Genomic DNA, 15557 nt, shown 5'->3' with positions numbered 1-15557 from the left:
TTGGCTTTGACTTTGCCCATCCCATTTGTTTTGGGAGGGTTGTTTTTAACTTTGACTCTTGAGTAAGTGGCAGGTAGATTGACAGAAGAAACTTGGCCTCCTTGGGAGCATTAAGTCCTTCACTTGGCAGAAGTTACTGTTCAGTCATTAGATTACAAGCAATCTCTTAATGTCACTGTCTGGGAACTGCCTTTGTAGGAATGGTGTTCCAAATGAGTGGTTTAGATCACTTAAATCATTGGCAAAAGTATCATCAAAAAGCAAGGTTTTGTATAAATTTGTTGACATGCAACAAAGTTTGATGGCAAGGTTCACTATTGCTTATTACATAGATGAAGCACAGAAAGAAAAAATTGGCTTAGAATGAATCTACAATGATTTATGCAGAGAATGGGAATGCAAAAAGGGTAAGGATGGAAAAGGATAAGACTGCAAAAGGGGTAAGGGAGGTCCTCCTTCTGGGTCACCAAAGCGGACCCCTCAGACTTGATCAACAATTTGTCTAAAGAATGTAGCAGCATTTAATCAATAACTACTGGAATGTTGACACGATCAAGTACTTTTTATAAAGTGCATGTGCACCAGTACATGCAGTATAGGAAACAAACAAGATGAACTAGAGACCTGCATGCAGTCACAGGGCTTTGATCTTATTGTGGTGACAGGGACATGGTGCAGTAGTTCATGTGACTGGAATGTTGGCATAAAGGGCTATACCCTGTTCAGGAGAGACAGAGCAGGAAGGCAGGGTGGCAGAGTTGTCCTCTGTGTGAGGCAACACCTGGAATGTATCGAGCTCTGTCTTGGTGTGGATGATGAGCTTACCGGTCAGGATAAGAGGCAGACTTAATACTTAACACTCACACTATTGTGAGTGTTCGCTGCCTCATCAGGAGGAGGAAGTGAATTAGGCCATGTACAGGCAGCATGAAGCAGCCTCCAAGTTACAGGCCCTGGGGGGACAGGTTCTTTTGGGGGACTTTAACTACTCTGACATCTGCTGCAGAACCAGCACAGTGAAACACAAACTGCCCAGGAGGTTCCTGGAAAGCATGGATGCCAATTTCCTGACACAGGTAGTGGAGGATCCCACAGGGAATGGTGTGCTGCTCAATTGACACTAATGAACAGGGAAGGCCTTGCTGGAGGACCGTGAGAGTGTGGAGTTCAGTACTAGAAAAGGAGAAAGGAGGGCAGCAAGAGATCTTCATGGGAAATGTCATGGGAACAAGTCCCACAGGGTCCAAGAGACCTGAGGGGTCCCAAGAGAGTTAGTTGATATGCAAGGATCATTTCTTTCAGGTTCATGAACAATGCTTCCAAATGTGCAAGAAATTGAGCAAAGGGGAAGAGATCTGATGGATAAAGAACTCCTCCTGACAATGCATTAAGGGTAAGCAGAAAATACACAGGAACTGGAAGCAGGGTCAGGTCACTTGGAATGAATATAGAGAGGTTGTCAGAGTATGTAAAAAGGAGACAGGGAAAACCAAGTAAAGAATGGCAAAGACATTCTGGCAAAGAATGTCAGGGACAACAAGAAAGGCCTTTTTAAATACATCAATAAGAAAAAAGGATAATATGGGCCTGATACTAAATGGAAGCAGGACCCTGTTAACAGAGGACACAGAGGAGGCAGAGTTAGTGAATGCTGCCCTGGCAACATCATCACTGACATGACCAGCCCTCAGGGATCTCTGACTCAGGAAACTAGGGAGAAGGAAGTGTTGAAGGAAGACTTTCCCTTGCTCAAGGAGGACTTAGCTGGAGTCAGGCAAACCTGGCATCCACAAGTCCATGGGGCCTGATGGGATGCACCCACAAGTGCTGAGAGAGCTGATAAGACACCATGGTGGGCAATTTACAACCATCTTTGAAATGCTGTGGTGATCAGAAGTGTCTGAGGACTGAAAGAAAGCAAATGTCACTCCAGTCTTTATAAAGGGCAAGGAGGATAACCCAAGAAACTACCAACCAGTCAGCTCAGTCCTTGGAAAGGTGATTCTGGAGGCCATTTCTATCCACATGGAGGACAAGAAAGTGAACAGGACTAGTCAGCATGGATTAATTAAAGGTAAATCCTACTTAACTGACCTTCTTCCCTTCTATAATGAAACAACTAAATGGATGGATGAGGGGAAAGCAGTGGATATTGTCTACCTTGACTTCAGCAAGGCTTTTCACACTGTCACAACATCTTCACAGGCAAACTCAGGAAGTGTGGATTAGATCAGTAGACAGTGAGGTGGATTGAGAACTGGTTGAATGGGAGATCCCAGAGAGATGTAATCAGTAACACAGGGCCTGGCTGAAGGTCTGTCACTATTTGCATCCCCAGAGGTTAAGTACTGGTTCAGTATTGCTTAACTTCTCCACCAATAACTTGAACAAGTGCACAAATGTCTTCTCAGTGAGTTCACCCACAACACAGAGCTGGGAGCCAATACCCCCAGGGGGCCTTGCAGACCTTCAGAAGGGCCTCAACAGGTTGAAGAGATGGGCAGAGAAGAACCTCCTGGAACTCAGCAAAGGCAAATGCAGTGTCCTGCACATGAGGAAGAATAACCCTGAGCACTAGCAGAGGCTGGGGACTGACCCACTGGGGAATAGCTCTGTGTATCCTGATGGACAACAAACTGTCCGTGAGTAAGCAGTGTATCTTGGTGGCCAAGAAGGCAAATGATATCCTGGGATGCATTAGGAAGAACACTGACAGCATGTTGAGGGAGGTGGTCCTGCCCCTCTACTCAGCCCTGATGAAGCCACATATGGAGCGCTGTGTCCAGGTCTCAATCAAGAGAGACAAAGTGCTCCTGGACCAAGTCCAGAGGAGATGACAAAGATGATTAAAGGGCTGCAGCATCTCTTACAAGGAAAGGCCAAGAGAGCTGCACGTGTTTGGTGTTGAGAAGAAATGAGTGAGAGGGGATCTTATCAATGTATCTGAAGGAAGGGTGCCAGGAAGATGGATCCAAGCTCTCCTTGGTGGTGCCAGGCAATAGAACAAGAGGCAACAGACAGAAACTGATATTCAGGAAGTTTCACCTGAATATAAGGAAGATATTTTTACACATCCTTTACAGATGACTGCACACTTGAACAGGTTGCCCAAAGCGGTTCTGGAGTCTCACTCACTGGAGATACTCAAGAACTCTCTGGATGCAATCCTGTGCCACGTACTCTGGGGTGATCCTGCTTGAGCAGGGAGGTTGGACCAGCTGACCTGCTGTGATCCCTTCCAATCTTAACTGTTCTGTGATTCTGTGACTTAACATTTACAAAACGATTCAGTAAGGTTTTCTGTAAAATCAGTAGTAACTTAGTTGAAAAATTAAGAAATGGCAACATTCATACTACACTCGCTTTAGTGTATTAAAGTCAATTCATACATGCACACAGGTAGACATAAAGATGTATATAAAAAGGTTAAGATTTACCCTCAAGTTTAGTAAAATATGCCAGATGGCTTTGTATCTGTCAACCTGTGGAAGGTTAAGCTTTAAGGGTTGAGTGTATCAGCCCAGGCCCTGTCAACAGCTTTTGATGGTTGTTCTTCAAGTATTGTTGAACTTCAAGAGGTGTACCACTTCAAGAGAGGTGCTGGTGCAGCCTGCTGTGGCCTTGGAGAACTCAAAGACCCTCATTTAGTACTGCTGACTATAGGGTTTTGAGATGCTTTGCTTTAGCCTTCTGTCATTCTCTGTTCTCACCACAATCTGGGTCAGTTGTTAGTGGTATTTTCATCAAAAGGTGCAGTGACAATAGTATTGTTCCTCCTGGGCTATGATTAAGACAAAAATAATGTTCCGAGGCTGTCCATTAGAAAAACAGCAGTTCCTAGGAACAGAAGGTTTCTGGTAAGCTAAAAAGGAGCTTAACTGCCCAGAAGCCACTAATCAAGGTCAATGTCTAATGAGAATTCCTGAGGAGATCATAGAGTGACCCAAGGGGATGGGGGGAATGCACCACCCCAAATGGGCATAACAGATTGCTACTGCACAACAATATTGGGGATGACTGATTTACTGCAGCAAGAAAGCTTATGAAAGCAGTTAGGACATGATAGATGCATTATGTTTTGATATATTTTTTAGGACATGGTTTGCTCCATGGTGCTGGAAGCTTTTGTGTAAATTTGGTTATAAAAGTAGATACTTTATAATGTTTTCAGCTGTAGAGAAACAAAACAAGCTCAAAAAATGTGAAGTTTTCATCCAGGTAACAAGGAGCATTTTGAATTACTAACCAAACGACAACTACAGAAAGTCCAGTGTCAGGAATACTTCTTGTATATGTTTCTCATTGGCAAATACAACTGGTGACATCTGTGACTTTAGATTGCACCAGCAAATTCTGCAAGTATCTTGTTCGTTCAAGATAAAGTACAATTTTTATCTGTCCCATAGGAGGCATTAGGTTGAGTATGTGAACTTTATTTTGGTAGTGAATGTAATAAAGCTACTTATTTTGCTGTGCTGTAGTTCATTGCATGAAATGCAGAGGCTTTTTTTTTAGAACAGTGGAGCTGAGGCTTATCACACAGAGACAAGGCCATCTTGAAAATTAAATCTTCAGGATCTCCCCTTGGAAAAGACACTCCCTTTCTGCCTATCACTGGGTAAATGTGCTGAGGTTGTTACATTGGCTGATTCTCTTAATCTATGCAGTCCAAAATTTATTTTCTCCCTTGCATTCTTGGATAATATTATGTCTTGAAATTATGATAGGTTACCTTCCTTGTCAACAAAGGTAGCTGTCAGTTTACCTCATTAGAGAATTTGATTTTAAAAAGATGAATTTTTAGTTTGACTCTCTCTAGAGAGCCTATTCAGAAGACTTAGCATTAGGCCTAATGCAGAAGAAAACTGTTCATAGATTTCATGTGGCTGTGGATCAGTATGAATATAAAGACAGTCCAAAATTATGTCAGATTTTTTTCTATTTTTAGTGGTTTTGCATAGCAGTAGCTGGTAAATTCTCTCTACAGCAGCTGGGACTGAAAGTATTCCTTTAAATTTATATTCCAGCTCTGTAAACAATTCTTATTTCTAATTCTAGCCTTCCAGTTCTAATAATGTATGCCAATAGTAAACACCTTCTACATACAGAACAATTTACTTTGCATGACTTAATACAGTCAAATATATATACACGAGTAGGTGTGGTTCTACTTAATTTTATGTATGGCTCTTTCACTTAGCAATAAAAAAAATACTTCCATTTTAATTATGGAAGGAAATGTTTTACAAGTGTAAACCCACAAAAGTTGGCAGCAAGAGTTTTTGTGAATAAGTGCTAAATAGCTTTTAACTGCTCTTTTGCACCTGCTAACACTGAACTATTTGTCCAAATATAACTATTATTATCATAAAGTGCTGGAATTCATGGATCTTCAGATGCATATGAACTAGAACTAATACCTCTTTTCAATTTACTGCAAAGAAATTTTTCAGTGTCTACATTCTGGGATGTTAAAACAGATTAGGAGGGATGTTAAATGTGACCTTCTTAAGGTTTTGTTTTAGTTCTGTCCTTTGCCCAGCTTGACATGTGAAATTAATTTATCATTGTTAAAAAATCCAGATTTTCATCTTCTTGTCCCCTAAAAATTGGGAATGGTATTTCAGCCTTTTAAGTGTATCTTTTGCCTTTGTTACTCTCCTCCCATCCCAATTTCTGGTTTGTACAGAGATTAATTATTAAAACATTTTGGTTTGCAGGGAGGCTGTGTAGATTCAACAAATCAGAGCCTTGCTCTGCTCCTTATGACCCTTGGACAGCGGGATGTTTCCAAAGTCCTGTTGGGACCTCTGTCTCCATACACGTAAGTTGTTTTGTTCTGTTCAATTACACAGTCTTGTTTTAATTCACTAGTTTTATTGCACAGCTGTTTTCGTATGTGGAAGACTTTGCCTGTGGTAACAAATAGAACAATTTGTATCTGACTTCAAATGAGACAAGTGGTATAAGTTGCCTGCAGTTTGTTTCTCCGTGTTAGATGAGTCCCCTGCTGTTCTATATTACTCCTGTTTCTGAGAATCGCAGAGACAAGGTTTATTGATGGTTCTTGACCTGGAATGTATGTGTACATCAGTTGGCTTTTTGTTGCCTAGCGTAGACTACTGTTTTCCCTAGTGATCTCTCTATAGCTGTGTCATTAAATGTATTTCAAAAGGCTAGCCAAAATCTAAAGCTGTGATTTTTCCTATGAACAGCTTAAGGCTTCAACTCATGGAGCTGTGATATTTCAAGGTTTTATTGGCAGCAGGATCCTATCTGGTCCTTCAGTCTCAGTTTTTACTAAAGCTTTATCTGTAGCTGATAGTTGTTCAGAGGATAGAAAAAAATGAATTTCTTATATTGCTAGTTGTAAACACAGGTTACAGAGTCACAGAATCATCAAGACTGGAAAAGATGTCTAAGATCATCAAGTCCAACTTTTGACTGAGCGCTTTCTCAGCTAGACCATAGTGCGAAGTAGGGTTGTTTCTTCAACACTTCCACAGATTGTGTCTCCACCACCACCATGGATGGCCCATTTCAGTTCTTAACAACCCTTGCAGTGGAAAAACTCCTCCTGATATCCAATCTGAACCTTCACTGCTGCAGCTTGAGGCCATTTCCTCTAATCCTGTCATTTGTTGCCTGGGAGAGGAGACCAAACCCTCACCTGGCTACACCCTCCTTTCAGGCAGTTCTAGAGAGAAATAAGGTTCCCCCTGTGCCTTCTTTTTCTCCAGGCTAAACATCCCCAGCTCCCTCAGCTGCTCCTCACAGGACTTGTGCTCCAGACCCTTCCCCAGCTCCATTGCCCTTCTCTGGTCTCCCTCCAGCACCTCAACATCCTGCTTGGAATGAGAGGCCCAGAACAGAACTCAGGGTTTGAAGTGTGGCCTCACCAGTGCCCAGTACAGGGGGACAATCCCTGCCCTGGTCCTGCTGGCCACACTATTGCTGGTACAGACCAGGATGTCATTGCCCTTCTTGGCCACCTGGGCACACCCTGGCTCATGTTCAGTCACTGTCACAGCACCACAGGTCCTTTTCCTGTGGGCAGCTTTCCAGCCACTCTGCCCCAGCCTGTGGCACTGCCTGGGGTTGTTGTGACCCAAGGGCAGGACCCAGCACTGGGCCTTCTTGAACCTCACACCACTGGGCTCAGCCCATGATCCAGCCTGTCCAGATCCCTCTGCAGAGCCTTCCTGCCCTCCAGCAGACCAACACCCCACCCAGCTTGGTGTCATTTGCAAACTGACTGAGGATGGAGTTAATTCCCCCATCCAGGTCACAGATGAAAGTATTAAACAGAACTGGCCCCAGTACTGAGCCCTGGGGAGCACCAGCTGGGTGTAACTCCATTCACCACCACTCTTTGTGCCCAGCCACAAAGACAGTTTCTTACCCAGCAAAGAAGGTACTATCCAAGCCATGGGCTATTACTCTAGTTTCCTGGGTCCTCCTGCTGACCCTGCTGGTATGAGCATCACACTGGCCAACTTCAGTCCTCTGGGACCTTCTCAGTTAGCCAGGACTGATGCTACCTGATGGAGATCAGCTTGGTGAGCACTTCTGCCAGCTCCCTCAGTGCCCTTGAATGAATTCCATGCCATCCCATAGACTTCTGAGTGTCTAATCGGCTCAGTACTTCATCCTGTATTGCAGAAAATCTATTCTGCTCCTTGCACCCAAGCTCAGGGGGCTGGTTGCACTGAGGATAAGAGTCTTACTGTTGGAGACTGAGGTAAGGAAGACATAAAGTACCTCAGCCTTTTCCTCATCCTTGATGACAACGTTCCTTTCCGCATCCAGTAAAGCATGGAGACTTTCCTTGGCTTTCCTTTAGTTTTTAATGTATTTATAAAAACCTATTTTTTCAGACTTGCAAGGGATTTACTAGATCACAGTTATTTCTAGAGACTGAGCAGTTATTCTTTAGTCAAATGAAGGGAGGTTTGTTTATCTGACAATGGCATCAAATAATAAGAGTATGAACTGTCCTTTTTCGGTTATCATGGTACCGGTGCTGTATACGTGAAAGGTACAGTACTGTGATAACTGAAGAATGGTGGTGCCATCACATGAGAGCTAAATATTACCTAACTGCTCTTCTCAACTCTTGATATCATGGAAACAACATTCATCAGATTTTGAGGGGAAGACAGGGAAGTGTCCCATTGCACAAAAGGGAAGTAATCCCCTGTAAAGTAAGTATTCATGTGGAAGGTTTCAGAAGAGCAGATATTAGTGTATGAAATGCACAGTTAAGCATATGAGACAATCTAATCACTTGTTATTGTGAGTACTTTTTAATTTTTACCCCTTTTTGTTCTGTGAAAATCAAGCAAATGCACTAGTTTATTTAGTAAGCAGCCCGACTTCAGGTTGGTGGGTTGTCACTTCTTCCAAGCTAGGTGTATGCAACAGGGATAAAGGTCAGGAATACACATGTATCACAGCACATCATAAAATCTATGATTCTGTGAGAATCTGTGACTCATCAGTCCTGTGAGGATCTGTTCAAATAGAATGCAGCTTTTTATGTAGCTTTTTATGCCCTCAACTGGGACTGCTTATAAAGAACTGATAAATTTGGCTCTCAAACAACTTATTGGATACACAAGCTTATGAAGTAAATTGCAGTATTGTCATGTTCCATGTCCTTGTCCCTTCTTTTCTCTCATAGCTGTGACATTTCTGCATTTAACACTTTCACCCTACAGAATCGGAAGTTACTTAAAAGCGATGTTATGCTAGATTGGCTTCCCTGTCCAGTATAATATAGCATGAATGTGACAGTTCAGCTGGCTGCTGAGAGCATCACATGAGAACAAAATGCTTCAGAATATTTCCTCATTCCTATTTAGAATGAGAAAATTTCTTATTTTCATGGGAGACTTTTGTTCAATCTCCCCTCAACCAACAATGGGGAGTGGAAGGATAGGCAGCATCATGAGCAGAGCTGTCCTGAGTGGCAGTGGGGCTACCAGTCTGCATGACCATCTGCTGTCCACATTACCCCTTTCTTAGCATCCCTATTTCACAGAAGCAAGTGCCTTTCTGTCAAGCTGAGCTTAGAATCAAATGCAGGGTTCTGGCCATGCCACTAGCTCACAGAGGTCAGTCTGGCAGGACAGACCTGTCTGCATGCAGGTGGATCAGCATGAGCCAGGGGTGCATGAAGGACAGCAACAGCTTTCCGCCTGAGTGCCCCAATCCATGGCTTTGTAATGGTTTAGGGGCTTCAGGAGGTGGGGCTAAGTGGCTCTGCCCAGCCAAGCTGACACTTTCAGTTGCTCCCCTGACTGGGGATGCTCATTCCAGCTCCTCAGTCTGTCTCCTGCTGGGAAGGTCTCTGGCAGGACTCGGGAGACCAGTGCCAATGGTACCTGAGGGCAACAGGGCAATTGAGCCAAGAATGCACTGCTAGTGCACAGGTCTTCTATCATACTGCTCTGTCAGTTGGTTGCTTTGCCCAATATGTGAAGTTCTTGTGTACTTTTTGGTAATTCTTAGCAGGCTTTGGGAAAAAGACAGCACTTGGGTAAACAGGCCTTTTTCTCTTGTTGTTGTTGGCTGTAAGTTCTCCAGTGTGGCTCATGTAGCTGTCCCTGCACCTAAGGAGCAGCTCTGTTCAGCTGCTGCCTTGTTCGTGCCTGAACATACAGTGTAAATTTTCAGCAAAATAAACCTTCTTTGTACCTTTCACCCCTTCCCCCAGTCCTCCAGCCTGTGCCTGTGTGGTTGGTGCAGCCTGCATTTTTATTTGAGGTGCCCACCTGTGACCCAGGCTGACCTCAAGAGCTAATACAAATCTGCTTTCTGTCACGTACTCCTACCTTCCCACCTCTTTCTCTTCTATTTTCAGGGCTCATACCACTTGTGCTTCCACTGCTGCAAGACAAAGCTGGCCTTTTGCTGCTTCTGTATTCTCCCCTGATGTCCCCAGGGAGCCTCCCCCTTGCTCCCATCCAGTGAGCCTTTCCCATGTACATAAGGGCTCATATTTTTCTCATTCTGCCTTTATTCAAAAGGGAGAAGAGGCAGAGATGCAGGGTAGCCAATCTATGTGCAAAGAGGTAGGGACTGAACTGATCCCACCAACATGTTGCAGTTTCCTGATTACCTCTCGGGATTTTCTCCTGAGTTTCTGGCTCCACAGTGCCTCTGGCATTTTTACAGTTTATTCTGTGCCCTCCTTGCAGCTCAGCATGCCACTCCTGCTGTTTTGGGCTGCTTTCTTGTCACACTGCCAGAGTCTGTGAGAGGACCCAGCTAAGGAGAAGGCTGATACAGAATTTGTTGTCTGTCAGCTTTACTGAAGCATTTGTGCCAGCATATGCCCATTTGCCTACTATAGCTGCAACCAGAAACCTTGCAGTTGCAGAGTCATGGAAGAAAAGGTGCTTTTCAGTTCTTCCTTTCAACTTGGTTAGAATGTTGGTCCATTTGAGAGATGAGAGAGCTGGTGTCTGTGCTGAGACAAGCACAGTCCAGGAAGGTGCAGGAGAAAGTATACATAGCATTGGGAGCAATGCTCCCTCATTCACCCTGCAGAGTTATTTAGCAGATTGCCTCAGAGATAAGTAAGGTCACCCCAAGCACACACCAGCACACAAGTATAGGTAAAGCAGCCTCTCTTTTTCCAGCTCCTGCCATTTTCCTCCTTTCCTCTGCATATATCTGAGTGCAGGAGCAGCAGCATGCCCAGCTGAAGTGTATAAAGCAATTTTGGTCCTGCAATTTTCTTTGTACTCCTTCACAATTTCTGTGAACAGAAGCTGCCAAGAGGCTTTCAGAGGCCTCATGATATCACAGTGGGGACAGGCTTAGGCTTTTGGTGTCCTTCTTCTCATTTTGTGGGTACTTACTCTGATTTGTTGTAATGTTGTATGTGTAATTAGCTTGCAATTATGCTTTCAGCATGTAGAGCAGACAAGCCAATGTGTGAACTGGATATCCACATTCCCTTTCTTTAAACTAAGAAAAGCACAAACCAATTGCTGGAGGAGATTAAATCTTAGTTCAAGACTACAGACTTACTTGTGGCCATGACTGGAAGAGTTCAAACTTCTGTCAGGAGCAATTACAAATTTTCTGTTCTATCTTTTGCTGCAATTGCATGTTCCTTCTTTTGGAGAAGCCAGTAAAAAAATATTTTCTTGGATGTTTTTGGGTTTTTTCTTTTTTTACAGTTTTTGGTGTTACTCACCCTGCAGTCAGTGTTTGTTTAGGATCAGTGTGATTGTTTAGTTTCTTTTTGCCGTCATGTCTGAATGATGAAAGGAATTTTTTTTTTCTGAAAATGAGAAAACAGAAAGAATTTTGAGTCTGAATGTAATTCTAATGAAACATTTGACTGAGACGTGGAGAAGTCAGTAATCAGTCAGAAATCAAACATATGCTTTGGGATTTCTCTTCAAGTATGCACCCAAGTATGCTATCCCTGTTTGGTTTTGTTTCATTTCTGCTTTAAACATTGGGCAGGGGAAAGGAGAATCACGGGTTGGTATGGGGTTCATATAGCCCTGATGAAGAGTCAGCATCAGAAGTGAATGACTTTGCCTGGCTACATTTCTCTCCTTTCTTTCTTCTTCCCTCACCATTTTGTCTTGCCGTATTAGCAGCTATTCCTCTCTCTGCTTATACAGAGAGTGCAGAGTTTTCAGTAGGGGTCACTAGCTTCTTCTACAGCACAAATGAGAACAGTGTTTGGAGCTTGTAGCCCTGTTTCTCTATACTAAGCAATATTTTCGTATTTCATTCACCATATTCATTGCTGGAAACCATATACATAATGCTATCGGACCTTCTGGTTTATTTCTTAAACTGTATTATTTTCTTTCATTTAGAATTGAGTTTCTACGACACCTCAGAAGCTTCTTCCAGATCATGTTTAAAATTGAAACAAAGACTGCTGAGGAAGAGCACATGGGTGGGGAGAAAGTCTTAATGACATGTGTTGGCATTGGATTTTGCAACCTCAGTAAAACTATAAGATAAAAAACATCTGCAGACTTCATGGAAGACAGAAAATGCTGCAAAGATCTAATAAAACCTACCTGTCTCTGTACTTATTCAGGCATAGGGAGACCTGTGATTATTCCAGTGCAGGGGTATCCAAGCTCACTGCATGTAAACAATAAACCTGATTTTACACTGTTTAGATCTGTTCTATTTATAAATGCAATGCCAGTATTCTGTGCTGTTTGGAGTGGCTCTCTGGAGTCTCAGCTGATTTGGGACTCTTTGGACTATATTCCACTGAATAGGACACAAGTGCCTCATGTCACTGTGCTCTCAAGCCTTAATGAGGTGAGTGCTCCGGTTTTATGTATTTACTGATTTCACTGGTAGACTTTTCTGAAAGGTTTAGATAGAAAGGGAAAACAAAATTGACCAAAACAAGCTTTATATTGCAAAACAAATTATCACAACGGAAATATTAGATTCTTGAGGTAATTGCAGAGATAGCATTGGCACGAAAATTAAAGTAAAGGTATGACTGCATTTCTTTGTTTATACACTGCATGTATGTAGAATTTGTTAGATGCTGCACTCCTGTTTACATTTACTAAATTCACAGAATCACAAAATAGTCTGAGTTGAAAAGAACCCAGAAGGATCACTGAGTCCAACTCTTAAAGTGAATGGCCTGGGCAGGGATGAAACCCATGACCTTGGCATTATTAGCACCATGCTTTAACCAGCTGAGCTCATCTCAGGGTTGGAGTTTCACAGGAAGAATAAAATATCTGTCTTTTACTTTCCTTGTGTTAGAATACTGCAGAAGAGATCACAGCCTATACTGACTTATTTTAGTCTCTTTTGCAAAGATGGGCATGGGAGGAGAAAACTCCATGGCAGCTTTTGACTTACCACATGTATTCTTTGTCAGTTTGTTTGGCATGCTATACACGTGGTTCAGAGTTGTGAGTAGTAGCAAAAAAAGCTGTAGGCTTTGAAAAAGAAAAATATATTCAGTTCCAACATCATATTTTGTGCTTCTGCTCCCTTTTTAAGTGCCAATAATTCTGTTAGGGCTGTATGCTTGAATTGACAGATGCAAAAAAGTTTCTACAAGGTTGTAAATATTTACCCGTGAATGCTTCTGGTAGATTGAAGGCAAACCTGTTCAAGTTAACACTGAACTCCTGACACATGGGAAAAAAAATTGTGTTTGACTTCAGACTATACTTCATATGTCTGGAGAAAAATAAAACTGTCTCAAAATCTGGTGTATAGAGAGAGCAGATACTAGTAACTGTGTTAAAATGGTTTTTCAAACTTTATCTGATACCACTGTGAAGTGGGCATTACCTTTGTAGTATGAAGAATATATATTGGACCCAAAAAGGACTGACAAAGGTTCAGTATTTGCTTAGTGTTTTGTTAACTTTTGCAGGCTGTGTGAGTAATTTTTTATTGTACATTTTTCTTGTTGCAATCTGTCAGACATGATTTGAAAAAATAAAGGTTTTTTTTCCTAAATAAGGTTTTATTTCCCTTTAAAGCAAAACAGACAACAACTGGGGAAAAAAAAGGCTGGAATTCTTTCCTGAGCCCTCCATAACCTAAATGGCTGTCTTGAACTGATACATCAAAAAAACAGCTTTGGGAGTTGCCAGAGAGGGAGGAAGGGAAAGCCGTTCTTATCTTTTACTAGCTTTCCAAAATTTGAATTGCAGCTAAGGAACTGCTAAATAAAATAATAGAAAATTAAATAAAATAACTTGAGCCTATTTTTTTAAAATTTGAACTTAGAAAGGGTATGTAGGCTTGAAATTATTTACCTTGCTCCCCTCTGTGTTGTGGTTTCAGTTCGCATTTCCTGGCCAACGCACCATTTATGTTGAGGTTTCACATTCACCAAAGTTCTTTTACCAACTGGGAGATAGGATTTTGGGAGAAGAAGGCAAAACAGGCACAACTTAAAAGTAAAAACAGATCGATTTTATTAATATACACTAAAGAAAAAGAGAGAGAAAAAAATGAGACATTCAAACACCTTCCCCGCCCCTCCCCCACCCCCCGCCCCCACCTCTTTCTGTTCACTTTCCCACTCAATGCAGAGAGAAAACTATGATTTTCAGTCAGTCACCACCATTTAAACACAATCCTACATCGCCTTGGGAGAGGAGCCTCTCTAGGGTTATGGAGAACACGACACAAGAAAAGGTCTGGTGGCTTTCACAGATCCGCAGCCGCCTGGAATTTTTTGCAGATTCTGTGCAGTCTCACCCATATAACAGTTTCCCAAGCTGTTTATGGGCTTCCACATGTTTGGGGTATAATTTTAAGAATGCTTTTCTAGTATAAAACAGGGATTCTCTTCCCTCCTTAAATTCACCTCTATCTCAAAAGAAATTAAGACCTCCTTGTTCTTTCCCAGGAGCCAGGGACATACAATATTCAAAATTCTCAATTAAAACCCATGTATATCAATACACACAACCCTTTGGCTAGAACTTGCATTCCCCCAAGCAGCATTAGGATATTACAAAAATTGTCTATTTCCCCATAATTCACATCCAGAGAAGTCCGGTCAAAAATGTCCAATTCCTCTATCCCATCTTCCAATAGTCTTTCTCAGTTCTTTCACTGACTTTGTCTCAAAGTGCTATCTCTCCACATTTCAAATTACTCTGTCTTCATGGAGGAGGGAAAAAGGGTTAATGCCTTTGCCCAGAGTCTTTTTTTTCCTCCTCTCCAGCAGACTCTCAGAACTTCAAGGCCACAGGTGATGGTGGGGGAGGAAGGGGGAGAGGGAGCTGCTCAGGAACGCTGATGGACGAAACCTCCTCCACCACCACTGCTCAGATGCAAAGCAACTCAAACTTGGATCAGCTCCCTGGAGCTCTGGAGAAAAGTTCTCAAAAGTCTTTCTTCCTTTGGACCAGAGGCTCCAGCAGCCGAGCCCAGAGCACAGCCACCATGGCCCCTGGGGCAGGTGGGGGAGGGGGGGAAGGTGTTTGAATGTCTCATTTTTTTCTCTCTCTCTTTTTCTTTAGTGTATGTTAATAAAATCTATCTTATTTTACTTTTAAGTTGTGCCTGTTTCACCTTTTTCTCCCAAAGTCCTATCTCTTAGTTGATAAATGAAATTTGGCAAATGTGAAACCACAACACTCTGTCACTATGTAATGAAAAAACTAGAAACTTTATGAAATAAAATGACCTAAAATACAAGGTGCCACTGATCCAAAAGGTGAAATGTACAAACTAAGATTAAAAGCCACTAGAATAACAATATAAAGTTTACCTTAATTAGAGATTCAAGTTTGTGCCACAGCTCCAGTTTCCAAAATTTGTTTAAATAAAAATTTTCAAGTACTGTCACAAATTCAAAAATTAAAAGCTTTATTATTTTTAAGCTTAACTATAAAGCTGTGAGTTTTTCCAAATATTCCAGTTGCACCAGGCATAGAGACAGCAATAAGTTACCCAAGCAGCAGATTCTTCAGCAATAATTGTCACACAATTACCTGAACTTAACCTCAAGTGTTAAAATTGGGCTGGTAAGGCTCAGCCCTGCTGGAAATTGCATAGCTCTTCAACAC

At 42.2% G+C, this 15557-nt stretch overlaps 1 protein-coding gene across 2 annotated transcripts in view; it reads left to right on the top strand.

The window, feature by feature from the left end:
- Positions 1-12468, top strand: part of RCL1 (RNA terminal phosphate cyclase like 1) — a 197443-nt gene extending 184975 nt beyond the window's left edge. For both annotated transcript variants that reach the window (XM_066338452.1, XM_066338451.1), the window contains 2 exons: positions 5721-5824; positions 11850-12468. In XM_066338452.1, coding sequence (XP_066194549.1) covers positions 5721-5824; positions 11850-12000 — 255 coding nt within the window. In that variant the 3' untranslated portion in view covers positions 12001-12468. The remainder of the gene's footprint in view (positions 1-5720; positions 5825-11849) is intronic.
- The last annotated feature ends 3089 nt before the right edge of the window (positions 12469-15557 follow it).

The sequence above is a fragment of the Sylvia atricapilla genome, chromosome Z (genome assembly GCF_009819655.1).
Source record: "Sylvia atricapilla isolate bSylAtr1 chromosome Z, bSylAtr1.pri, whole genome shotgun sequence".
Taxonomy (NCBI): Eukaryota; Metazoa; Chordata; class Aves; order Passeriformes; family Sylviidae; genus Sylvia; species Sylvia atricapilla.
The sequence above is the reverse complement of the archived record's forward strand: the minus strand, read 5'-3'. Positions and strand labels throughout refer to the sequence as shown.